We start from the raw sequence: 26,726 nt of genomic DNA, 5'->3' as shown, positions 1-26,726 counted from the left end.
CAGCACCATTTTCCCTCCCACTCACCCTCCCCGCCCAACCCCCCCCCCCCCCCCCGACTGACACAGTTTCCATTCCAAGGAGCCGGGTAATGATTCCAAGGAGACTGGGTAACATATTCCAGAGAAAGAGCTGGCGGACAGCGTGAGACCAGCACGGGGATCAGTTTAAACTGAAATGAATTAGGAAACATTCTTAACTTGGCCTTTGAAGTTTTTATTGCCTTATCATCAAATGGCTTCTCTTCTTTGGCTGTATATTGATTTTTCTGACTATGAAAAAGTGTTTCATCTCTTCTATGATAATCAAATACAGTCTCAGTCAACAGGCACCTTCCTTTTTCTGAAATGTTATTCCACTATTACAAAATTATCCCACACTACCCATTTGACAAAACCTTCATACAGCATGTTTTTTTTTTTTTTTTTTCCTAAATTATTTTTCTATCATCTCCATTCCAAATGTTTCCATTTCAAACATGTAGCTGCAGGGAATTACGTCATTATTTCCCTTTGCGCTTGTCAAAAGCATATTTTCTGAATGCTTACTGCCATTTGTTCCGATCTATGCTATTTGTCAAAACATCACCTCTGAAATTGCCAACTTTTCTAACATGCCAAAAAATATATACATTTCTTATCAACTAAAAGTTAAGCCATTATAAATCCCACAGGGATTTCAAAATGAGGTATACTTGGGATTTTTATTCTCCTTGTAGTATTAAAGCGTTAAACTTGTGGCAGAATATTTTGTCAATTTGCTCTCTAACCCTTGACACATATAAAAATAGCCACAGTCACTTTTGTATGTATTTGCAGTGTGTGATATGAAGGCCAACCTCACATTTCAGTGTTCATACCTCAGTGGAAAGTGGGATTAACTTGTCACCGGTGGGGAGCAGTGTTAGATCCAGAACAAGAAATTCCCATCCTTCAACTGCTGTGGTTTGATTGGCATCCTAACAAGTGTATCTTAGCTTCTCTTTGCCTCAAGGAGTTCATTTGCAGTCTAACCATGTCTGGAATCATCCTAGACAGTTTCATCCATAACTTGGGCTTTGCAGTTGCTTGGTGTTATTCCCATCCTTTTCCTTTGTTCCCTCCCCGTGTTGGCGATGACTTTATCTTACCAGACATTGCTTTAGTGCCAATATTCCTGGAGTTCAGCTCTGGTGTTCTTCATCCAAACCTTTCATGACTGGCCATTATTTACCTGGAAGTTTGGGCCCTGGAAATGCTTATCAGAACTTCCTACATCTTGTTTTGCTTTTTTCTGAATGTACCACGTCCCTTTGTATTTTCATAGCATATTACATGCTGCTCAGATGTCTGTCATACTGCCCTACTAAATATTAATCTTCCTAAGGATAACTGCTAACATTTAGTCATCAAATATTCTTTGCCATGCACTAAGATACTTTTTATCCATCATCTCTAGATTTTCTAATAATGTGAGATTATTGTCTATATTTCAGATGGAAAGACAGATTCAGAATATAAATGTTCTCAAGGACATATGGCTAAGATGTGCCTCACATCAGGTAGACAAACACTAAATTGCCTAGCATTTATAAACATGAATAATGCTTTTATCCCTCACTTTAAATAGCTGCCATCAGGTGGCAGTAGTTTACCATGGTCAACTGGTCTTTCATAGGATGCATGAGTGTTGGAAGGAACTCCAGATTATGACATATTTTCCTTATTCTGTTTAAAAAAATTAAGATGTACAAAGTTATCCTATTTATTCAAGATCTCTGTTGGTTAAAAAAAAAAAAAAGTAGAACTTGGATGTAAAACTTCCAAAGTTAAATGTGCCTTGTCAATTTATTTGTTTTCTTCAAAACAATTTATAGTTTTTAGTAACTGCACTTCAAGATGTAGCTATTAAGGTAGTGGGCCAGAAATAGACCCACATAAATTCAGTCAAATAATCTTAAAACCAAAGGACGAATGACCTCACTGTTAAGTGGATGATGACACATAATGGGGGGTGGGAGGGATTAGTGTTAGGGTCAGAGTTAGGGTTAGGGAGCGGGGCAAGAACAGAGAAATGAAGGGCTGTATAGAGGGAAAAGAGGGGTGAGAGGGGTGGGAGGGGTGGGGGGAAGGGAAAAAATAACAATGAATCTAACAATATTACCCTATGTAAATTTATGATTACACAAATGGTATGCCTTTACTCCATGTACAGAGAAACAACATGTAACCCATTTGTAAAAAGGAAGGAAAAAAAATAAAGGTATTGTGTTCATCTAAAAAAAAAAAATAATAATTTTTTAAAAAGAAGCAAAGAGGGGTTTTAAAGATGGCAGACTAGAGGGTGGCTGCATTTCATGTTGCTCCAGGACTCAGGATTCAAAAGGAGATATTGAGAGACTTGGGACCAACTCAAAGCAGCCGAGTGAGTCTCTCCCGTTGGGGAGGCATCCCAGATGGGGCGGTATTCCCGGAACGCAGGGAACTTTGTGAAGTAGAGCTGCCCGGTGAGACACCCCTCCCCCCGCAGGAGCAGTGAACTATGACAACTGGGAGTGTCCTAGAGGCCGCCGCTCAGCACAGCGCTGGGACTCGGAGCAACCACTGGGGCTCCTGGCGGCTGCCCAGAGGAGCGGTAAGGAGAGCTGTTTGGACTCAGAGCGACCACTCCTGAACACCAGGGCCTGCCTGGAGGAGGAGGAGGAGGCGAGTGGTGAATTGTTTGGACTCAAAGTGACCACTCCTGAACACCGGGGGGCTGCCCGGAGGAGGAGCGCGGTGGGTAACTTAGACTCGGAGTGACTACCCAGGGCTACGGGCGGTTGGCGGGAGGAGTAGGCATGCAGTGGGTTGCTTGGACCCCTAGTGACCGCACCGGAATACCGGGTGGCTGTCCAGAGGAAGAGGCGTGCGGTGGGTCGTACAGGGCTCCAGGTGGCTGGCAGAGGAGGGGCCGCATAGCCAGGCGATTAGGTGCAGAGCAGGATTCCAGGACATAGGAGGCCTTCTTGGTGGAAGAGCCGCACAGAGACACGCTTAGGGGCAGAGCGAAGGTTCCAGGACTGTGGGCAGATTCTCTGAGGAGAGGCAGCCTAAGGAGACTCGTCTGCGAAGTGCGAGGCTCCCAGGCCGAGGAGGTACGTCCAGGCCCCTGGGAACATTGCAGAGGAAGGCAGCCCAGCCCAGGCGGTAGTTACAGATTGAGGGGAACCTCTAGGAGGGAAACTGACTGGCAAGACCTCCCCACCGGGTGAGTCTTCCCTGCCCAGTGAGGTTTTCCCACAAGGACGGTAAAACCAGAGACACAGGCCCAAACAGGCCTTGCCTCAGCCCACAGCCTAGTTCCCCTTTGGATGACCATTGGTCAACAAGTGGCACCACCTCTGCCCACTAGCAGGGAATATACCCCACCTGAAGGCCACCACCCCTCGAGAGGCAGCTTCCTTGTGGAGCACCGCATTATCAAATTCCTCCAAGACTTCAGGCTACTGAAGGCTAAGAAAGGATATACTAGAAATCTTTAGGGACATTATAAGTCAACAGAGGAAATCTGCAATATCTCAGTGGTCCACTGATACCTGAACAATATGAGAAAACAAGGGAAGAAAATGTCCCAAACAAATCTAGATGTTACATCAATAAAACCCAATGACAGCATGGCAGAAGAAATGACAGAAAGGGAGTTCAGAATGTACATAATTAAAATGATCAGAGAAGCAAACGATGAGATGAAAGAGCAAATGCAGGCACTGAATGATGAGATGAAAGAGCAAATGCAGGCATTGAATGATCGTACCAATCGACAGTTAAAAGAGCAAATACAGGAAGCAACAGATTATTTCAATAAAGAGTTAGAGATATTGAAAAAAAAAACCAAACAGATATCCTTGAAATGAAGGAAACAATAAACCAAATTAAGAACTCCACAGAAAGTATAACCAATAGGATAGAACAAATGGAAGACAGAACCTCAGACATTGAAGACAAAATATTTAACCTTGAAAACAAAGGTGAACAAACAGAGAAGATGGTAAGAAATCATGAACAGAATTTTCAAGAACTATGGGATATCATGAAAAGGCCAAATTTAAGAATTATTGGGACTGAGGAAGGCTTGGAGAAACAAACCAAAGGAATGAACAATCTACTCAATGAAATAATATCAGAAAATTTCCCAAACCTGAAGAATGAAACGGGAAATCAAGTTCAAGAGGCTTATAGGACTCCAAATACACAAAATTACAACAAACCCACACCAAGGCACATTATAATGAAAATACCGAACATACAAAATAAAGACAGACTTTTAAAGGCTGTGAGAGAAAAGAACCAAATTACATTCAGGGGGAAATCAATACAGATATCAGCAAATTTTTCAATCCAGACCCTAAAAGCTAGAAGGGCCTGGAACAACATTTTTCAAGCCCTGAAACAAAATGGATTCCAACCAAGAATCTTATACCCAGCAAAACTTACATTTAAATTTGATGATGAAATAAAATCCTTCCATGATAAACAAAAGCTAAAAGAATTTACAAAAAGAAAGCCAGCATTACAGAACATTCTCAGCAAAATATTCCATGAGGAAGAGATGAAAAACAAAGAAGCAAATCAGCAAAGGGAGGAATTATCCTAAAGGAATTGTCAAGTAAAGGAGGAAACAAGTTGTGTCAAACAAATAAATAAATAAAATTTAAAAAATGAACCAAATGACCGGGAAACCAAATCATATCTCTATAATAACCCTGAATGTTAATGGCCTGAATTCATCAATCAAAAGACATAGACTGGCAGATTGGATTAAAAAGGAAGATCCAACAATATGCTGCCTGCAAGAGACTCACCTCATAGAAAAGGATACCTATAGACTAAAGGTGAAAGGACGGGGAAAAACATACCATGCACATGGACTCAGGAAAAAAACTGCAGTATCCATCCTCATTTCAGATAATGTGGACTTCAAGCCAAAGTTAGTCAGAAGGGATAAAGAAGGACATTTCATACTGCTTAAGGGAAGCAAAAATCAGCAAGATATAACAATCATAAACATCTATGCCCCAAACAGTGGCTCATCTATGTATGTCAAACAAATCCTTCTCAATTCCAGAAACCAAATAGACCATAACACAATAATACTAGGTCATTTTAACATACCTCTCTCACCACTGGACAGATCTTCCAAACAAAAATTGAACAAAGAAACCATAGATCTCAATAACACAATCAATAATTTAGACTTAACAGACATTTATAGACTATACCATCCAACCAAGAGCGAATACACTTTCTTCTCAGCAGCACATGGATCCTTCTCTAAAATAGACCATATATTATGCCACAAAGCTAATGTTAGCAAATACAAGAAGACAGAGACACTACCTTATATTCTATCAGATCATAATGGATTGAAGCTAGAAATAAATGAAAGAGTAAAAGAAGCTACTCCAACACCTAGAGATTAAACAATATGCTATTATATGATGAATGGATAACAGAAGATATTAGGAAGGAAATTAAAAAATTCTTAGAGGTAAATGAGAACAAAGAAACATATCAAAATCTCTGGGACACTATGAAAGCAGTACTTAGAGGAAAATTTATTTCATGGAGTGCATTTAATAAAAGTAAAACTCAACAAATAAACGACCTAACACTACAGCTCAAAGCCCTAGAAAAAGAAGAACAGAACAGCACCAAAAGTAGTAGAAGACAGGAAATAGTTAAAACTCAGAGCTGAAACCAACAAAATTGAAAAAAAGAAACAATACAAAAAATTGACAAAACAAATAGTTGGTTCTTCGAAAAAATAAACAAAATTGATAAACCTTTAGCCACACTAACAAAGAGAAGACGAGAGAAAACCCAAATCACTAAAATTCGGAATGAACAAGGAAATATCACAACAGACAGGATTGAAATACAAAACATAATTAGAAGCTATTTTGAAAATCTATACTCCAACAAAATAGAAAATTTCAAAGACATCAACAGGTTTCTAGAGACATATGAATTGCCTAAACTGAACGAGGAAGACATACACAATTTAAATAGACCAATTTCAAGTAATGAAATAGAAAAAGTCATCAAAAGCCTACCAACAAAGAAAAGTCCAGGACCAGATGGGTTCTCAGCCGAGTTCTACAAAACCTTTAAAGAAGAGCTCATTCCAATGCTTCTCAAAGTATTCCATAAAATAGAAGAGGAGGGAACCCTCCCAAACTCATTCTATGAAGCCAATATCACCCTGATACCTAAACCAGACAGAGACTCATCGAGGAAAGAAAATTTCAGACCAATATCCTTAATCAACATCGACGCAAAAATTCTCAATAAAATTTTAGCAAATCGCATACAAAAACATATTAAAAAGATAGTGCACCATGATCAAGTGGGTTTCATCCCAGGGATGCAAGGTTTGTTCAACATCAGGAAATCAATAAATGTCACTCACCATATCAATAGACTTAAAGTCAAGAATCACAAGATTATTTCAATAGATGCAGAAAAAGCATTTGATAAAATACAGCACCCCTTCATGCTCAAAACACTAGAAAAAATAGGGATAGTGGGAACATTCCTTAACATTGCAAAGGCCATTTATGCTAAGCCCATGGCTAATATCATTCTAAATGGTGAAAAACTGAAAGCATTCCCCCTAAAAACTGGAACAAGGCAGGGATACCCTCTTTCACCACTTCTATTCAATATTGTCCTTGAAACTCTAGCCAGAGCAATTAGACAGACCAAAGAAATTAAAGGGATACGAATAGGAAAAGAACTCAAACTATCCCTATTTGCTGATGATATGATTATATACTTAGAGGAACCAGGAAATTCCACCAAAAAACTTTTAGAACTCATAAGTGCATTCAGTAAAGTAGCGGGATATAAGATCAATGCATATAAATCTAATGCATTTTTACACATAAGTGATGAATCTTTGGAAAGAATAATCAGGAAAACTACCTGATTCACAATAGCCTCGAAAAAAATAAAATACTTGGGAATCAATCTCACAGAAGAGGTAAAAGACCTCTACAATGAGAACTACAGAACGCTAAAGAAAGAAATTAAAGAAAACCTTAGAAGATGGAAAGATCTCCCATGTTCTTGGATAGGAAATATTAATATTGTCAAAATGGCCATACTACCTAAAGTGCTACACAGATTCAATGCAATTCCAATTAAAATCCCAATGATGTACCTTACAGAAATAAAGCAAGCAATTATGAAATTCATCTGGAAGAATAAGAAACCCAGAATAGCTAAAGCAATCCTTAGCAGAAGAGTGAAACAGGGTATCGCAATACCAGATCTTCAACTCTACTACAAAGCAATAGTAACAAAAACGACATGGTATTTGTACCAAAATAGAAAGGTAGATCAATGGTACAGAATAGAGGACACGGACACAAACCCAAAGAAATACAATTTTCTCATACTAGACAAAGTTGCCAAAAATATGCAATGGAGAAAAGATAGCCTCTTCAACAAATGGTGCTGGGAGAATTGGAAATCCATATGCAACAGAATGAAACTAAACCCATATCTCTCACCATGCACGAAACTAAACTCAAAATGGATTAAGGACCTCGGAATCAGACCAGAGACCCTGCAGATTATAGAAGAAAAAGTAGGTCCAAATCTTCACCTTGTTGGTCTAGGATCAGACTTCCTCAACAGGACTCCCATAGCACAAGAAATAAAAGCAATAATCAATAACTGGGACAGATTCAAACTAAAAAGCTTTCTCTCAGCAAAGGAAACTATCAGCAATGCGAAGAAAGAGCCTACAGAGTGGGAGAATATCTTTGCCACTCATACTTCAGATAGAGCACTAATCTCCAGAATATATAAAGAACTCAAAAAACTCTACACCAAGAATGCAAATAATCCAATCGACAAATGGGCTAGGGAAATGAATAGATACTTCACAGAAGATCTACAAGCAATCAACAAACATGGAAAAATGTTCAACATCTCTAGAAATAAGAGAAATGCAAATCAAAACCACCCTAAGATTCCATCTCACCCCAATTAGAATGGCGATTATCAAGAATACAAGCAACAACAGGTGTTGGGGAGCATGTGGGGAGAAAGGTACACTCATACATTGCTGGTGGGGCTGCAAATTAGTGCAGCCACTCTGGAAAGCAGTGTGGAGATTCCTTAGAAAACTTGGAATGGATCATTTGACCCAGCTATCCCACTCCTTGGCCTATACCCAAAGGACTTAAAATCAGCATACTATAGAGATACAGCCACATCAATGTTCATAGCTGCTCAATTCACAATAGCCAGATTGTGGAACCAACCTAGATGTCCTTCAATTGATGAATGGATAAAGAAACTGTGGTATATATATACAATGGAATATTACTCAGCCATAAAGAATGATAAAATTATAGCATTTGCAGGCAAACCGATGAAATTGTAGAGTATCATGCTAAGTGAGATAAGCCAATCTCAAAAAACCAAAGGTCGAATGATATCGCTAGTAAGTGGATGAGGACACATAATGGGGGGGGGGAGGGGTTAGTGTTAGGGTTAGAGTTAGGGTTAGGAAGGGGGGGCAAGAATGGAGGAAGGAAGGACTGTATAGAGGGAAAAGAGGGGTGGGGGAAGGGAAAAAATAACAATGAATCAAACAACATTACCCTATGTAAATTTATGATTACACAAATGGTATGCCTTTACACCATGTACAAACAGAGAAACAGCATGTATCCCATTTGTTTATAATAAAAAAAAAAAAGGAGCAAAGACAACACAGTGGAGCAGAAACAGTCCTTTCAACAAAACTTTCTGGAAAAACTGGTCATCTGCATACCAAGAAAAAACAATCAAGACACAAACCTTACCAAAAAAAACACTCCATTCACAAAAAAGTAGATAACAGACTTTCATATAAAATACAAATCTATAAAACTTGTAAAAGTAATTGAAGTATTTGATGTCGTTGGTTATGGAAATGACTTCAAATAAATACTGAAATAATTTATTAAAAAATAGAGAAAAGCTGGGCTTCATGAAAATTTTAAAAACTGTTTTGTGAGAGACACTGTGAAGAGAATGAATAGCCACACTTAGAAATATTTGCAAAAGACATATCAGATAAAGAACTGTTATCTATAATACACAAAGCACTCAATACTCAATAAGAAAATTAGCAACTAGATTAAAAAAATTAGCCAAGGTTGGGGTTGTAGTTCAGTGATAGAGTGCTCACCTGGATGTGTGAGGCACTGGGTTCCATTCTGAGCACCACATATAAATTAAAATTTTTTAAAAAATTAGCTCAAGATCTTAACAGATATCTCACCAAGATACACAGATGGCAAAGAGGTATATGAAAAGATGCTCCATATCATGTCATTAGGGAAATGAAAATTAAAATAATAACACTACATGCCTTATCAATGGCTAGAATCCAGAAAACTGACATCACCAAGGCCTGATAAGAGTGTCTGGTAGGAAAATAAAGTGGTATAGCCTCTTTGGAAGAGGGTTTAGCAGTTTCTTCCCAATATTAAACATACTCTTAACCAAGTAGCCCAGCAAACACACTCCTTAACACTTACTTGCAGTTCAAAATGTACGCCCACACCCAAGTCTGCATAGGGATATTTATGGTAACTTTGTCCATAATTGCTAAAACTTGGGAACAACAAAGATGTCCTTAATACATGAATGAACACACTCTGGTAAATCCAAACAATGGGATATTATTTGGTGCTTTAAAGAAATAAGCTACTAAACCATGAAAAGAAATGGAGAAAACTTATTATGTATCTTATTAAGTGAAAGAAGCCAAGTTGGGGGTGTAGCTCAGTGATAGAATGCTTGCCTAGCACGCATTAAGTCCTAGGTTAAAATCCAAGTACTGCAGAAAAAGAAACAGTGCCAAACTTAAAAGGCCACATACCCTTTAATTCCAACTACATGGCATTCTAAGGAGACATAAAAAGATCAGGGGTTGCCAGGGGCTGGTGGGGAGGTAGAACAAGAGCTGAATATGAAGAGAACAGATAACTTCTAGGGCAGTGAAAATATTCTGTATGGTACAATAAAGATGGACATGTGATTATAAATTTGTCCTTGGAACAGACATGAAGAGTGAACCCTAAGGTAGTTTACCTTGGGTATTAATTACGGGTCAATGTAGGGCCATCAATTTTAACAGATGTACCATTCTGATGAGATGCTGATAATGAGGGAAACTATGTATGTGTGGAAGAAAAGGGGAATGTGGGAAATCTCTGTACTTTACTCTCAATTTTGCAGAAAACCTAAAATTGCTCTAAAAAGAAGTCTTTATAAAAGTTGGAGAATAAGTCATTCATTTAAGCAGACATTATAGAACATAACACTAAAAATGTAAGGAAAAAAAATCCTGAGACTTCTAAAATGATTAAAGATTATCAATACACAAATTAACCTAAATGACTTCTCCAAAGTTAATACTAATCTACACCTTGGTACAATTGAACAAAACCAAAACATGTACAAAGACATACTTAAAACCAACCAGAAGGAACACTGATAAAATCTTGGTATTGAGCAACAGAAACAAGACTTAAAAATTCATGATTCCATTTATATAAAATTCAAAAGCAGTCACAATGAAACTTGACTCGGGTGGCAAACTTTAAAGGAAATTAGTTTAAAATGTCACAAGAATGGTTAATTCTTAGAACTGTTATATAATTAAGGAATGCACTCCTAGCATGGTGGCCATATTCTGTTTGGTTACTTGGGTAACTGTTACTTAGGTGTTCCAATTTTGTATTCACTATACTGTACACTTTACAAAATTTACAAAAATTAGTCTCCAAAGGTCCTGACTGTAATATATTCTTCCATGTTTTTATTGGAATACTTGTTTTAATCCGTTTAAGGGAATTTCCATGAGTCTGCACCTATGCCACCACCATCTTATAGGTTAATACTGATCCTAACTCCAGTCCAAATTACATGACAAGACTTATTCGTTTTGTGTCTTTAAAATATAAGAATATTCTATTCCAAGGATCTTCTCTAGCCACCTACCACCAAATTTCTCCCATTCCCAAAATACAATTTTCTTCTTCAAACAAAACATCCTGGGTCCTACATCTGCATCCATGCCTAGCCCAGAAGAGCTTCCCATCTGAGGATATTCTTTAAAGCATAAGACCCAAATGGGAACATATTCTATATATGAACAAACTAGAGCAGGACTTTCATCAACCATATCTTCCTCTATTTTGTTAACCTCTAACACTTTAGAGATTAGACACTGCAAAGAATATGGGCTCGAAGTGAAAAGGACCTGCATTTTAACAGTGGTTATGGTCTGAATGTGTCCCCCAATTCACATGTTGAAAACTAATCTGCAAGACAAGTATTGGGAGGTGAGATGTAATGGGAGGTGTTCAGGTAATGAGGGATGCCTTCATGGATTAATGCCATTATAGAGTTTATGGGAGTGGCCTCTTGCCACAGGACACAACATTCCTCTTCTCTGCAACATACAACTAAGTGCCATCTTAATGAACCAAGAATGAACCTGCTGGAACCTGTCCTGGATTTCCTAACCTTCAGAACTATGGGCCAATAAATTTCCGTTCATTATAAATTAACAAGTCTCAGGTTTGTTGTAATATCACAAAGCAAAGTAAACCAATAGTCACCATTAGCTGAAATGTTATGAGTTACTAAATCTGAGCCTACTTTTGTCATCTAAAAAAATGGGTTTTATCTCACAGATGTGCTGTACAAAAAAAAAAAAAAAAAAAAGTGGGGCTGGGGACTGGGGCTCAGTCCGTAGAGTGCTTGCCTTGCAAACACAAGGCCCTGGGTTCGATCCCCAGCACCGCAAAAAAAAAAAGAAAAAAAAAAAAAAAAAAAAAAAAAAAAAAAAAAAAAAAACCCCAAGCTGTTATTAAGTGCTTATTAGTAGATCTTCTAATAAACAATTACTTACCTAACAGTGTAAATTAAGACAGTATTGCTAGTGAAATTAGCTAAATTTGTATATGCATATATGAATATCACAATGAATCCACTATGTATAATTATAGTGCACCAAAAATCAAAAGAATTTTTAAAGACCCTATCTTAGTAGCCACATGGTTCTTACTGAACTTGTACCGGTCAGGTTTCAGTTGTACATTAAAAAATATACTGACTAGTTTAGCAGAAAAGGATTTATCTAAATTTTATTGACTCAAATAATTCAAATACATGTTCATGTAAATATGTAACTCAAACAATCATGATATTTACCCAACATATGTTGTCCTCTATACAATTTTTTTTGAATGCTCTCTATGTCCCTAAGAATTAATTATGACCCACAGATGAAAAATTATATTGCAGGGTATTAAATGGACTTAAGACCACCAAAAGGGCCAAAGAAATGTTCTTTGTCTTATGCTTCCAGGAACCAAGTTCCCAAAATTGTGGCCACTCCAGAAGTACTCAATCTGTATGACCCACACCCTCCAACAATGCTTGAGGAATCTCATCATATCTGATCAACAAAATTTAAGTGACATCCAAAATGTTGGTGCAAAGAAGTCTGAGAAAAACACGAAGGAAGGTACACTAACAGAAAGTTACAAGTTATGCTAATTCACATGATCAGCCTTATATCTCAGTGAAATGCTTATACATATTTACTCAAGCTATGTACTTGAAATAGAAAAACCCAGTGACCCAAGTATGTACACCTACACATTTATTTTATACCTATTAAATTGCATATTTTCTTAAATACAGCTAATTTAGTGAAGGAAACTCAGCAATACAACTAGCAAAATTTACTTAATAGGATGAAATTCAGAGGAACAAATCAACTATAAATTCTCAAGTGATATTTCACTTTACAAACATAAATCCAGTCAACCCATGGCCATTTTATAAACCTCTGCCCAGTCAACCCAGAGACTACCTAAACTGAGAACTGAGAATTCTCTTCTTACCTTCATATATATTTTTAATATTTAAAAAAAAAAAAAAAATCTGAAATTGGTGTACATATATTTGTTTTTTTAAAAAATTTTGCGTTAGATCACCACAAAGCAGATTTACAAATAACCATAAACTGCAGAAAATACAGGAAAGTTTCCATGTGATACTAACAGAGGAACTCTTTAGCATAATACATTTTTAGAAGCTAAACCTAACTTTACAAACATGCAAAATACTAATACACTTTAAGCAGAAAGTCTGTAGTTTTAAGAGAAAAGTAACATTTTCATTTTCTATACTTGACCTAAATCTTAATTCTGTCCAGTAGAACCAAAACCTCCTGAACCCCTTTCAGTGTCATTCAACACCTGAAAGAAAAATAGTAAGCCAATTAATTTTATAGCCTCTTTCAGTTCTTCTATCCAGCCTCTAATGTAAAACTTTAAAGATTACAAAAAGAAAGTTAAACTTTAAAAAGACTCCACAAATTAGAAAACTGGATATTTTTCCAAAAAGCTAATGATATTAAAATTTCACAATATATTAAATAATTTATTATCCAAAGTAATATTACATAATATCTACACGAAAAACATGCTAAGAGCTGGGTACAGTGGTGCACGCCCGTAATCCCAGCAACTCACAAGGCAGAGGAAGACCACAAGTTCAAGGCCACCTCAGCAAGACCCTAAACAACTTAGCAAGACTCTATCTCAAAACACAAAATAAAAAGGGTTGGCAATGTGGTTCAGTGGTAGAGCACCCCTGGGTTCAATTCCTAGGATCAAAAAACAAAACAAGCAAACAAACAACAACAATAAAAAAAAAAAAAAAAAAAAAATCAAGAAATTCTAAAACTAAGATTTTTAAGTCAAATACACCAACTAGCCACAAATAGCTAGACCCTCTAAAATGTATCTTTTCTTCACTTGCAATGTTGTATCATCATTATTAAGCTTTTATAATACTTACTTGAACTTCTTCTATATCTGGATAAAAAATCCGTTCACAAATGAGCTGTGCTATTCGATCACCCTTTTTTACTTCAAAGAAAAAAAAGTTTATTAGTGATATTTTATTTCTTATTCATGTACTCTTTATCTTGCCTTATTCATCGAGTCTGAGAATTATTGACAGAAACTCAGAACACTCACTACATTTATGTGAATAAGTATATATCTTCAACATACCTTCAAACTTTTCTTTGCCAAAATTAAATAGCACAACACCAACATTTCCTCTATAATCTTCATCTATGACACCAGCTGGAGGAAAGAAAAAATAATATCTTGATTTATGCTATCAAAACACTATGAGTGTAAGATTACCTCAAAATCATTTTTATGTAGCTCTGAGACTTTTAACCTTTTAACTTCAGTAAGTGAACATTGCTTTTGAGGCACACTATGTATGTTTTTGAGGCCTCAAAAACAAAGAAATGGTATTACTAAAATATAGATAAGAATTTAGAAAATGGTTCCTAATTTTCAATCTGTCACCCTTATCAAATGGTGACCATTTCCCACTTTAAGCAAAGAATAGCAATTACCATCACTAAACTAGTATAGGAGAAAATTATGATTTGGGCTTCAAAGACCTTTCCTGGGAGCAATTTCTCACTAATACGAATTGACATGTGACCAAGTCATAAATAAAAATGTCAAAAAACCTAAAAGCTCTACAGCAGAATAAGTTAATGCTTACACTGTTAAGCAAGAGTCTTAAAAACACTCCATTTTTACAAGAAAAAGGGAGCTGAACTTTTCAGTTCATATCCTTCCTCTCCTTTTAATCTCAACTACCATTCTTTCTCAAATCACAAGCTCTCAGGAGGTTTTAGCTCATAGTTAATCATAAGTACACTTTATATGTACAATTAGTGTTTGAGATTATGAAAACATGGACAGCAAATCTTCTCAGGAAAGTTGAGCCTGGTTCCAGCCACGATCCAGAGAATACATTGACCAGACTTGACAGCATTTGTCTTTGGGTAAAGAACTTAAAATGTTTCCATAAAGATAAATACAGATATTACAGGTGCACCAGGACTTCTCATTTCTTTTTATATTGAAATCTAATTCACATATAAAACATTCATCCATTTAAAGTATATGATCCCAAAGTTCAGTGTATTCAATATTGTGTAACCATTACTACAATCGATTTTAGAACATTATTATTACCCTAAAGGAAACTTATTAGTAGCAGTAACCACTGTCTCCTGCCCCCTAACTTTCTATAATACATACTAATTCTTTCTGCTGAACAGCTAGATAGGATTCATATGAAACTAATGGAATAAAGCTCCATTTTACATCTGACTTCTCTTTATTAATACTGTAGCTCCACCCCAACCAAAAAAGAAAAAAAAATTCTTAGGAAGCAGGGCATAAAAATAGGAATTTAGCTTGATGGGTACAATGGCTGGTTGGCCATACTAATTATTTTAAGGTCAAATGAAAAATAAAAAATTAAGGATAAAGGTAATTCTAACTATATCCTTTCAATTTTCTCACATAGAAAAACAAATGGGGTGGGAAGCAAATTCTTAATTCTACTATGGGGAAAAATACTCAAAAGCAAAGATTTTAGATTTTTCTAATGGATTACAGAAGTTTAAACACATTTTATGAAGGAATTACTAGGGGACAAATAAAAATGAACTTCTTAAAAGGTTCCTGATACAACATTTACGAACTTGAAGATAAAATTTTTAACACTAGTATAGAACTAGTATAAAAAGGGGTTGATTAAGAGTCAGAAAATGCCTGTTAAGAAGGTACTTAAAAATGCGCTGAAAAGCAGCAAAGGCAGTTCATCTCATGTCTAGACTGAAGGAAATGGTCTACTCATTTCTAGTGATACAGCAACAAAATTTGATCAATTCAAAGAATATTAAATCCTAGTTTCTTCTCCCATGGCCAAATGACCATTTGGTAAGGGTGACAGATTGAAAATTAGGAACCATTTTCTAAATTCTTATCTACATTTTAGTAATACCATTTCTTTGTTTTTGAGGCATACATAGTGCCAAAGCAAGGTTCACTTATTGAAGTTAAAAGGCTAGAAGTCTCAGAGCTACATAAGAATGATTTTGAGGTAATCTTACACTCATAGTGTTTTAATAGCATAAATCAAGATATTATTTTTCTTTCCTCCAGCTGGTGTCATAGATGAAGATTATAGAGGAAATGTCATTCAGTCCTTAGTAATTATGAAAAGAACTGAAATAAAGATGGAACTCATCAACTTACCTTCTCCATTAAAAATACTAGACATCCTTTGAAATTTATGTTTATAAACCTGTCACTCTTTCAGATATATGTAACAGAAATACAGTACCATTATTTCTACTGTAAACATTCTCTTACATCTCAGACATTCAGGTTGCTTTTACATTTTTGCTGTAATAAACAAAGCAGCCCTTGACAAATATCCCTGCATAATATAAATGCTTTTTATTCTCATCAAATAGGTTCCAAAAAAGCATTTTCCTGGGTAAAAGAGTGTGTATATCTTACACTTTAGAGGATATTGATAGGTAACTTTACATAAAAAGGTATAGCCAAACTTCCATCAATATTTGAGAATGCCCATTTCCAAAATCCTTGCCAGTATGATGGTAGCAGCTTTTAAATTCTGGCCAATTTGATCAGTAAAAAATGGTTATCTTATTGCTTTACTTCCAATTTCCCTGATGACCAGTGATGCTGGATTTCTTTCCTTCCATGTTTAGTGGACATTTGCATGTCTTCTTCTATATTTTGGCTATATATTTTTTCTCACATATTCTTGTATGAGTTGCATATATTTGTTGGCTTAAAAAAAAAACAAAACTTTATAATATTTTCTACCATACAGTAACACTTTTTAGAAAGGGCCCTGCTGCACATCTGTAAAGCTGTGTTGTCAGTAGCACTCAAATAGTTAGGAGTCTTCAATTGTACAGGGTCAAGTGACTTACTAAGACTTTATGCTTAGAACAGAAAAATGAGAAAAGTCTTTTAAGTGACTGAAAGAAATGAAATTGTTTAAAGTCAATGAAAATATGGCAGAAAAAGTCTTCAATTAAAAGTTGTTTTTAGTATGAATGCCAATGTTATACAAAATTTAATAGGTTCTAGTTCAATTACTGCACAATTGCCACTTGACTTTCAAGAAAAACAAGATTTATTCATTCTCTGCATAAAGGACATAAGCATCAGGGATATTTCTTTTCATGAGAAAGCAGAAAGTATCTTGAAGTTATCGCTGGAAAAATCATGCATTGGAACTGGTAGTGATTAACTGACTTCAGGCACAAGTTTTATTGTGTCAAGACTTTGGCATGTCAGATGCTGGAAACCTTTAGTGAAAACTATCCACACCTACCAGATGTGAATTTTCAACAGAATCCTGCATACTCAACTTTTCCCTTTGACCCTTATTTAGACTAGGATTTCTAACAATCTCTCTTCAGAAATAAAAATTCTTGCCAACTCTGATAAACTTGTACCTAACAGGCATTTTTTTTTTCTGTTTTTGCAGTGCTGGGGATCGAACCCAGGGCTTTGTGCTTGCAAGACAAGCACTCTGCCAACTGAACTATCTCCCTAGCCCCTAACAGGCATTTTAAAGATATCTCTGCATCCAAGAACACGCCACAATGTAATTTTATAAATAACACAATACCATTCACCAGGCAAATTGTGATTTTCTAATTACGTGAATTTTCTCCCAGAGGGTTGTTTTAAACAAAGTAAAAGTTGGTTAAGATGAAAAAGAAAAAAAAAATTTCCACATTAAAAAAAAAAAAAAAAAAACTTAAGTCCCTAGGAGAGAAGTGATAACTTAGTTTAATATGTGCCACATACTATGTCATATGGTTTACAAAATCATTAATTCTCCAATTCCTCAGACGAGCATGCCAATTTCTTTTATACAGATGAGAAAACAGTCTCAGCTCGTATTTCTTCCAAAACAACCCTTTGGAATTTTCTTAAAAACATATACAGTCTTTTACATTCTTAAGTTAGATTATAATTATATCCCAAATGATATTTGAACTGGCAGAAGTATTTTTGAAAGTCAAGTGTAATGTACTCCCAGGGAACCTTCAACTCTAGAGGGGGCTGTCAATAGCAATCCCTGGCTAAGTAAAATTCAGCTCCTGGAAGAACTACTTTTGGCTGTCTTGCCCCACAGCACCACCTAGTGACACCACAGGGATATACCAGGCCCTTCCAAAATGTTAAGCTCGGCTTCTTCATAAGCATAACTCCACACCCCTACCCCACAGGGGCAGGGAACAGTCACTATTCAACACTCTGATTAGTTGGTGAGAGGGATGAGGCAGACTAATCCAGCATTTAACTGCAATGGAAAGAATGCAGTGTTGGAATCAACACTGATAGTCTCATTTTAAAAATGAGACTCATCTTTGAGTTTGTTTCCTCATCTGCTTAAAACAAACTTCATAGAATGACTCTAAAAATGGTCATAGGAAAATCTAGAATACCCACTTATTTGAGGGCCAACAATGCTGCAAGTGAAGCCCTCACCACCTTATTAATGAAGATTTAAAAAAAGAACCAGGACCTGGGGATTGTATCAGCAGGGTATGAAATATAGGAAGAGATTAAATTTTCTTATCGAGGAGGAGGTTCGAAATACTTTACCAAGGGTGCCTAGCAGAGGTCACTGAGGCTTCTTCATGACAGGGGCCACATGAGGACCATGGGAGACAGGAGTAAGATTTTGTTATAAGGGTAATATATGCCACTGAGGACCTTCCTGGGAAGAAATTTAACGAAGCAGTGTTTTCTCTTCTCAAGGGAAAGATTATTTTGATATATTCTGCCAAACATGAACTGCCTCCCTTAAAGAGGTAAGTCCTTACTAGACAGATCTATATTTCTAGAACCTTTTGTTTTAGAATTATTTAATACTTACTAATAATTACTTCAGCATACTATAATTGCTTAAAATAATCACGAAAGTTTTTCCTCTTGTATAGTCATTTTTGGACTAACTACAGATTATCACTAAACCAAGATAAAAATCCTTTGTCAGATAGTGCCTAGTTAGCCTTTTAGTAAAATAACATGAATTTTACATAATGAACATTTAAAATTTAAACATTATCACATTATCAAATAGTATCTGAAACTGTATAATTGCCTATTATTTCAGATATAAAATTTTTGAGGTGGGGCACCAGGGATTGAACAGAGGGGTGCTTAACCACCTAGCCACTTTCCTGGCCCTTTTTATTTTCTGAGACAGGGTCTCACTAAGTTGCTGAGGCTCTCCTTGAACTTGGAATCCTCCTGCCTCTGCCTCCAGGAATATGGAAATTTCTAAAGAGAGGACACTAAAATGCAATCTGTCATTTGAATACCTATTACCTTTTAAGCAAAGTATATGCACAATTTAAAAGTAAATGTTACCTCCTACATCTATGAAGTGTTTTGCAGCCAAGCCAGAACGCGGAGCTGAAAACAAAAAGGAAGTCATTGGTTATTTTAAGTGGGTAGGAACAATACTGGACATAATATAATTAACACAATTTAAGCAAATCTATTTTATCTTTATCTTAGCCTTATTAGATAGTTCTGATTTAAAGAATATGCTTAATCATAATGCATTATCAAAGTTGGAAACACTAGTTTAGAAAATTCAGCAAGGTTTTACTTAAGAAACAACAACAAAACAACCTTAAACGCTTAAAGCAGTCCCACATGACTTTAGTCAATTGAGGATTTGTGGTATACACCTGGGAAATAACGGCTGGAATGAAGTGAAAGATGACCAACTGGGAGCAATCAAAATGCCCTTGCAAGAAGTTTGGCCACAAAAGGGGAAAAGAAGGACCGTAGCTGGCAGGGACACAACACTGAGGAAGATGATTTTTAAGATGGGAGACCCGAGCATGTACAATGTTGATGGGAAGAAAGGGGAAGGAAAGATCAGAGGGAGGAAGAAGAAGAAGAGGGGAAGAAAATGGGAAAGGAAGGAAGAAACCTAACCAAATAGTAGCAGCACTTTGCCTAGAACTTAGTACTCCTACTCATGATTCAGATGCCAAAAGACGTGTTAAAACACATAAACCACAGTTAAAAGCCAAAAGCTAAACATTCAACTCCTGTGGTTTTCATTCTAAAGAATAAACCTTATAACTTGCTGACTTAAGCATTAGATCCCCAATCAATTATTCTATTATTTTATTTCAGAATAATTTAAATCAGTACTTTGTCAATAAATGCTACCTCTTCTGCCTTGATTTTTATTTCACTATTTCCTGACCATCATCCCTAAAAACTCCCAAATAGAGACAGTGATGATAAAAGGGAACAGGTTTGTGTTCTCTTAAGGGATGAAGTACCAGCAGTTCTCCCATGCATGGCCAATAAAGTAGTGTTAGTCTAATTCTCCCAGAGGAGGGGCTAACAGTTGTATATGCCCCTCTGTGTACTCTACAGTTATTTAAAAGTACATTAATGACAAACCCATTGATTTGCAGTCCATTTTGTTCTAGGTCCTTGGAATACAGCTTTCTCCCTCTAGAACACTAGTGTTCCTTACCTTAACCCCACAGGAGGATATGAAACAAGATAAGGGTATATGGGCTGACACACTCTTGAAGAAGTTCTACTCTTTTAATATAAAATGCCATGTGCCATCACCTTAAGTTCCTATTTTCTAATATAAGAGGTATTAGCAATTCTCATCGCAATATTCATAAGAAACCTAATATGCAATATAAACCTTGAAGGAGGAAATGACAGCATGCTGCAAAAAGCTCCAAACAACAATCACCTACATTTTTAGTTTTTCTGTGAGGAGTTATGAAAAGAATCTTTTGGGCCAACGTGAGCCACCCAAAACACCAATAAGGAATCAGAAATAAGAGGATCAAAAAGAAAGACCAAAACAGGTATGCAAATAAAATTTTTCAAATGCTGTTTGCCACCATAGAAGGCATTCATTACCCAAACACTAAGATTAAAGACCTTATCACAAAGGAAGGGTCTGACAAATAGTTACCTGTTTCTTGAATTACTTACCTATTCTTCCATAGCACCCAGAAGGAAGAGCTATCTGAATGTCTGTTTTCACAAGGGCTTTCTCCATAGGTGGTACTATATAATCATAGGCACTAAAATATATTCAAAGAAAACAACCAGGATTTGTTTGTTCGTTTGTTTGTTTTTGCAGCGCTGGGCCCAGGGCCCTGTGCTTACAAGACAAGCACTCTATCAACAGAGCTATATCCCTAACCTGACAACCAGTATTTATTTATAAAATTGTTTTTACATTCTTTCTTTGTGATAATGCATATAGAATTGCCTTAAATATATTTCATAAAATAATTAGTACAATCTTTAGGCTCTACAACTAATGGTGAATATCCAACTCATTTCAAAAAAAGTTCACAAAGGTAAATGTTTTATTTATTAATAAAAAAGCAGGTGTAGATGAAATAATTGTGAATCTTATGGCAGTAGGATGATATGTTGGCAATGAAAATGTCTTCATCTCTGAACACAATCAATGGGAATCTAACAAAAAGTCAGACTTTAAATGGTGTAAACTTCACTAAAAACTGCAAGAGGAAAATAAAGAACCAAGAAAATGGGCAAATATGTTTACATGTATTAACTCATTTTATTCTTACTACAATTCTCTTTGTGATTGGGAAAAACCTGAAAAAATTTCTTATTTCTAATTTTTTTTTAGTTGTAGATGGACACAATACATTTACTTATTCGTTTTTATGTGGGGCTGAGAATCAAACCCAGTGCCTCAGACATGTTAGGCAAGTGCTCTACCACTGAACCATATTCCCAGTTCCTGCAGAAGAAAACTGTAGGACAAAATAAAGGTGGTGGTAGATAGGGCTGTATTGTATCAGATGTACCTGGCTGTATAATTCACATTCACCAAAGCTATGGCCAGGCACGTCACTGAGAAGTAATCACACTAAATGGCCCCTGGAGATCAAGGGGTACTGATTTTCTAAGGTCCACCCAGCAAATGCTGCTACTGTCATGTCCTCTTTAAAAATAAAAAGATTTTACAATGAGCAAAACTGGAAGTTTCTCTGAAGAACTTAATTAAGTCTTGCAAAGCAGTACTATATTTTTGCTTCTTTCACTGGAATTTTCTTTCCTTAAACCATTAAGCCTTAATTTATTAAAGACACCAGGTACTTCCATGTCCAGCTCAATATTACAAAAAGTTGCCTATGTTTATTAGGAGTATGCCTAAACTATCTTTTAGCCACGATAGTCTCACTTTTTTTTTCTTTTCCATTAATATCTTCACAGTCCTTTCTCCCCTTCTCCACTACTCATTACTTACACCAGTAATTAATTACACCATTAATTACACTCATTAATTACACCAATGATTCTCAAATTGTAATGACCTGGAATGCCTTAAAAATAAACCATAATGCTTGGAATATAGTCATATAATGAACAACCCCTCCCTCCCGGCATCATTTTTTCACCTTTCTTAATGGTTCCAAATACTGAACATAGTAGCCAAATTAAATTACACTCAATTCAGTGTAAAAATTCGTCAATCACACTCAATCGCTTGGGTACATCACTCTTAACTCCCTCATCTGTAAATCAGTAACACTCGTCTACTTCAGGACTATTTTGAGGATTAACTAAAAGAGCCTATGGGACCAAATTCTTAGTACAGATTTTTTTAAAAGTGCGGTACAAATGAAAGGTGATGGTATTACTGGCATTCCCGTTTTTTTCACACTCGTAACCCTTTCTCAAAGTCCCAGCCTTTAGGCCTCATGGATGTGTCAAGAACTAACCCTTAAAGTCAGAAGTGGCCTTCGTTAATCTTTTTTTAGGTATTTCCATGCTACCCTGGCCTCTCGGCGCCCATCTTGGCTTTTCTTGAGCCCGCCAGCATCCTCAACGAGTCACCACAGAAAGCCAAGATGGGCCCTGCTGAACACCAACCTTCCACTTGGAACAAGTAGCGCAAATGTCATAAGATAACGCCTTGGGCATTTCACAGAGAATTATTTACCATTCTGCACGCTTTGCCCAAATCCCTACTGAACTCATGCCTTTTTTAAAAAGCCAAAATTTTCAAAATAAAAAAAGGCAGAAAATCTACATTAACCAAAAAAAAAGAGGAAAGAAAAAGAAACAAGCGAAAGCTGTTGCTGTAATCTTCCCAGCGAACGTTTCAGGCTGGGGCAGAGAGGCTGAACACGAGCTACTTGGAGCGCGAGCACCTGGGAGGCCGGCCTTCTCCGCGAGGGTGGCGCAACCTCCCACAGGGGTCCCGAGTTTCCCAACTCACCTGTACAGGTCATAGCCCGCGGCCCGCTGGGACCCTCGGGTCGGGGCCGTGGCGTGCTCCGAGAGCCGTACAAAGCGGAGCCGCAAGCCGCCCTCCTCTGCAGGCCGGGCCCGCTTGCTGGGGGAGACGGCGGTTACTTCTTCAGAACAAGGCATGGCAGCACCGGAAGGCGAGCAAAGGCGAAGAGAAGAGAGAACAGGAGAACGCAGGATTACCGCCACCGGCAGCCCGCCAAACTCCGAACTTTCCCGCCAGCCGTCCCCTGCCCCGGCCCCGCCCCCCACCCGGACGAGACCACCGTTCTGGCGGGGGGATGAGGGATTCACATTTTAGGTGGGAAGCCTTCTAGGAAAGCTGGCTTGAGATCGGAAACTACTGACCACTGTTAAACATTGCAAATTCAGAGCTCCGGGCCAAGGCAGGGGACAAGCTTCGATGGTCTCGCCCATAAACGGCAAGAAGCCAACCTTCCTCCCCACGGACCCGAATAGACTCGCTCCCGAGGCGCGAGACCCGCGCACCATCCCACTTCCCCTCCGCCGGAGGCCTCAGGGCTTCCTCCGCGCTCCTGCTTTACGCACGCTCGCGGCACAGCCTGGGCCCAGTCTCCCACGCCGTAATGGGCGTGCCCATCCCGCCCGCGTCCCAGGCCTCACTGGCTTCGGGGCACGCTGTGCTGGCACTGGACGGCGGCTGGGGTGTCGCAAGCCGGGTGGGGCCTGGCCCCAAGAGTCTTGCCGCCCCTGGCTGCTTGCTTCGTGCGTCTTTAAGCGCTAAGCGGCGCAAAGACGTAAAGAAATGGCAGCCGAGCGCGGGGCGCGGAAGGAGGGCCGTCATCCCCCGAGGCCGGCGCCTCCGGACGCGCGCCTGGCCGGCAGCTAATGTGCCTGTGAACTCGGAAGCAGTCGACGCGCCGTCAGATGGTTCCCGCTGGGAGGCGGCGCGAAGGCTGGCGTAACCTGGCTCTGGGAGCGCGGGTCCCCAGCGTCGGAGCCTCGCAGCCGCCTCTTCTGCCGCTGCCTTCCGACCTTGCCCCTTTTAGTTTTCCTGACATCCATTTTTTCTAAAACGTCATCTAGACACAGACCCATACCTGGGGTGGCGCCGCCCGCTGCCATTATTCCCCGCTTCAGATATCAGGGCCCACGGGGCGACGGAATCGCATCACCGTGCTGCGCCGCAGGCTGTGACCAATACCACGTGCAGAGTTCCTTGCAGCACCCAGGGTGCAAGAATCTATTGTTTACTCTTAAAGGGGGCAGGGGAGGGTCTTCAAGAATAACCGCAAGGACAACTCAGCCCTTGAACTCGGATTACAAGTGATCACAGAAACACCAGGGCGGGTGGGCGCGCCTGTAATCCCAGTGTCTGCGGAGGCTGAGCCAGGAGGATCGCAAGTTCGAGGCTAGCCTCAGCAATTTAGCAAGACTGTCTCAAAAAGCAAAAAGTGCTAGAGGTATAGTTCAGTGGTACAATGACCCTGGGTTCAATCCCCAGCACCAAAAGGAAAAGGAAGGAAAAACACTGAGGTGAACCCAGTGGCTAGAAGCTTAAGATCTTGGACCAAGGTGGTAGAATTTACAGTGAGGACTGATGAGTACCTTTCTAGATAATTGTATACAGATTTTTCTGGGATGCAAGAATCTTCAGTTATCTCTGGAACTGACACAAAAACCTGGAGACTAAATTGTTATGCACTTTCACTTCAAAAATACATATAACTACCAGGCAGTTTTAGAGAAATGACAACTGGAAATGGTGGAGAACTGTTTTAAGTTTTCTTGCTTGTTATGTCTTTCCTTACAGGCCCCACCTTAACTGGCTTCTCAAATCTTGGAATTCCTTTGGAGAAGGTTATGCAATATACTGTCTTCCTCTAAATATTCTGTTACTTGAGAATTCCCCAAACTTATACCCATACAACAATCTGACTCCGACCTCCTCTTAAATCACCATCCTGCGCGCCTTTGTCCACAATGACTTTCTAACAGTTTCTAGACCCACCAGTCAACTGCCTCATTTTCTACTTCATGTCTTTCAAATCTAAAGTTATCTCAGAGGCCATCCCTGAGAAACTGAAGTAGTTGCCCTTACTTTCCCTCACCACCACTTTTATCACAGTCTTTTTTTCCTATTTACACTACTTATTGCTATAATTTATAGTACTTTTTATCTTTTTTCTTGGTCTTCCTCTATTTGCTGTAGTAGATGTGAGCTTTATGAAAGCAGAGACTTTATGTCTTCATTCACCTTTGTATTCCTGGTGCATGGCTCAGAATGATGACTGATAAATATTTGTTCTATGAATGAATTATAGTGATATTGTCTAGCCCATTAGACCCCTGTATGTTTGATATTGCCGTTTACCTGTGACATCCTGCTTCCTCAGGTGTTGAAGTATAACGCCAGAGAAGCACGCCAAGGCAAGCGTAGAGTAGAAAGTAAGCTTTATTAAAGAAAAGTAAAAGCAGACTTCTGGGTGGAAGAAGGGAACCCAAAGGCAGAATCCACAGAATGAGCAAATCTTGTCCTTTTTATAGGTTTTATTCTCCCATTCTTTCCCCTTTATCTCGTTCCTTCCTGCCTACAAGATTAAGCCCGCCTGGTTTTTGCATAAAGTGAGAAGCAATGGACAGGGGGAGGGCCAAGGTGATTCAGGCAGGTAAGGGCCCAGGGGGCATTAATTAGCATCTCCTTGCCTGTCATCCCTGACAAGTGCAGGTAAATTTGGTAATCAATAGGCTCTGCAGGTCTTTGACATTCCGTTCTCCCAGGGCAGTCTCCAACTGCCAGAGGCAGATGGCTTTCATGGCCCCCATTTCCTCCATCAGACCCGAACCCTTATTTCTACATTAACTGCTTGTCCCCAATTCTGGCTTCATGTTATTACTGAATCTTGATTTTTCTATTCATTCCTTTAATTTTTAAGCAAAGGTTTTCTTTATGTAGTGCTTTTTCAAAACGTACAATAAAAAGACAGCTATTCTTGCCCTAACCCTCAACAACCATTACCCCAAGTCTCATTCCTTAGGACCAACTCTCCCAATTTTTTTGGCTCTTGCTACTGAAATTTACCTCCCGCTTCTAGATCACGTGTTCCTATATTTTTGAATAGCATAGAAATGATCTTCTGAGGTGAGGATTTAGATCTCTAACATCCCTCTCTCCCCCCACACCCGTTCTGTCAATAGTTTTGTAATGTTTGGATAAGTCGACAGTTGGTATGTACTTTAGCATAACCATAAACCAGTCACTACTAAAACAAGGTGATATGACTATATTTTCCACTCGCCCCCTTAAGTTAATAATTGCCTTGTTTTTCCATTTGTTTTTGTTTGCCAGGTATATTTAACTTACTTATTTTTTTTTCAAATGCTATAGTGGATCCAATAGTTCAAACTTAAATTATATCACACCTCCAACATATCAAACAGGAGTGAGTTGTGCCCTATGGTATATATTATATAACATTATCCCAT

The 26,726-nt window shown here is 38.1% G+C and overlaps 1 protein-coding gene across 6 annotated transcripts; it reads right to left on the bottom strand.

Annotated features, from left to right (window-relative positions):
• Nucleotides 1-12,649: 12,649 nt before the first annotated feature.
• Nucleotides 12,650-24,501, bottom strand: DUT (deoxyuridine triphosphatase). 6 transcript variants are annotated; one of them, XM_079126607.1, is made up of 7 exons: nucleotides 24,341-24,501; nucleotides 23,248-23,386; nucleotides 20,976-21,067; nucleotides 19,359-19,403; nucleotides 14,121-14,195; nucleotides 13,903-13,973; nucleotides 12,650-13,298 (listed from the first exon to the last, which is right to left on the bottom strand). In XM_079126607.1, the coding sequence occupies exons 1-7, from the start codon at nucleotides 24,363-24,365 to the stop codon at nucleotides 13,242-13,244; spliced, it is 504 nt and encodes a 167-aa protein (XP_078982733.1). In that variant the 5' UTR covers nucleotides 24,366-24,501; the 3' UTR covers nucleotides 12,650-13,241. The 6 variants fall into 6 exon arrangements, with proteins under 6 accessions (XP_078982733.1, XP_078982730.1, XP_078982731.1 ...); XM_079126604.1 differs by lacking the exon at nucleotides 24,341-24,501 and adding an exon at nucleotides 23,829-24,194 and having other exon boundaries at nucleotides 23,248-23,383; XM_079126605.1 differs by lacking the exon at nucleotides 24,341-24,501 and adding an exon at nucleotides 23,904-24,194.
• Between the last annotated feature and the right edge of the window lie 2,225 nt (nucleotides 24,502-26,726).

This window comes from Sciurus vulgaris, assembly GCF_902686455.1.
Source record: "Sciurus vulgaris genome assembly, chromosome: 2".
NCBI lineage: Eukaryota > Metazoa > Chordata > Mammalia > Rodentia > Sciuridae > Sciurus > Sciurus vulgaris.
This window is presented reverse-complemented; position numbering and strand designations above follow the sequence as displayed.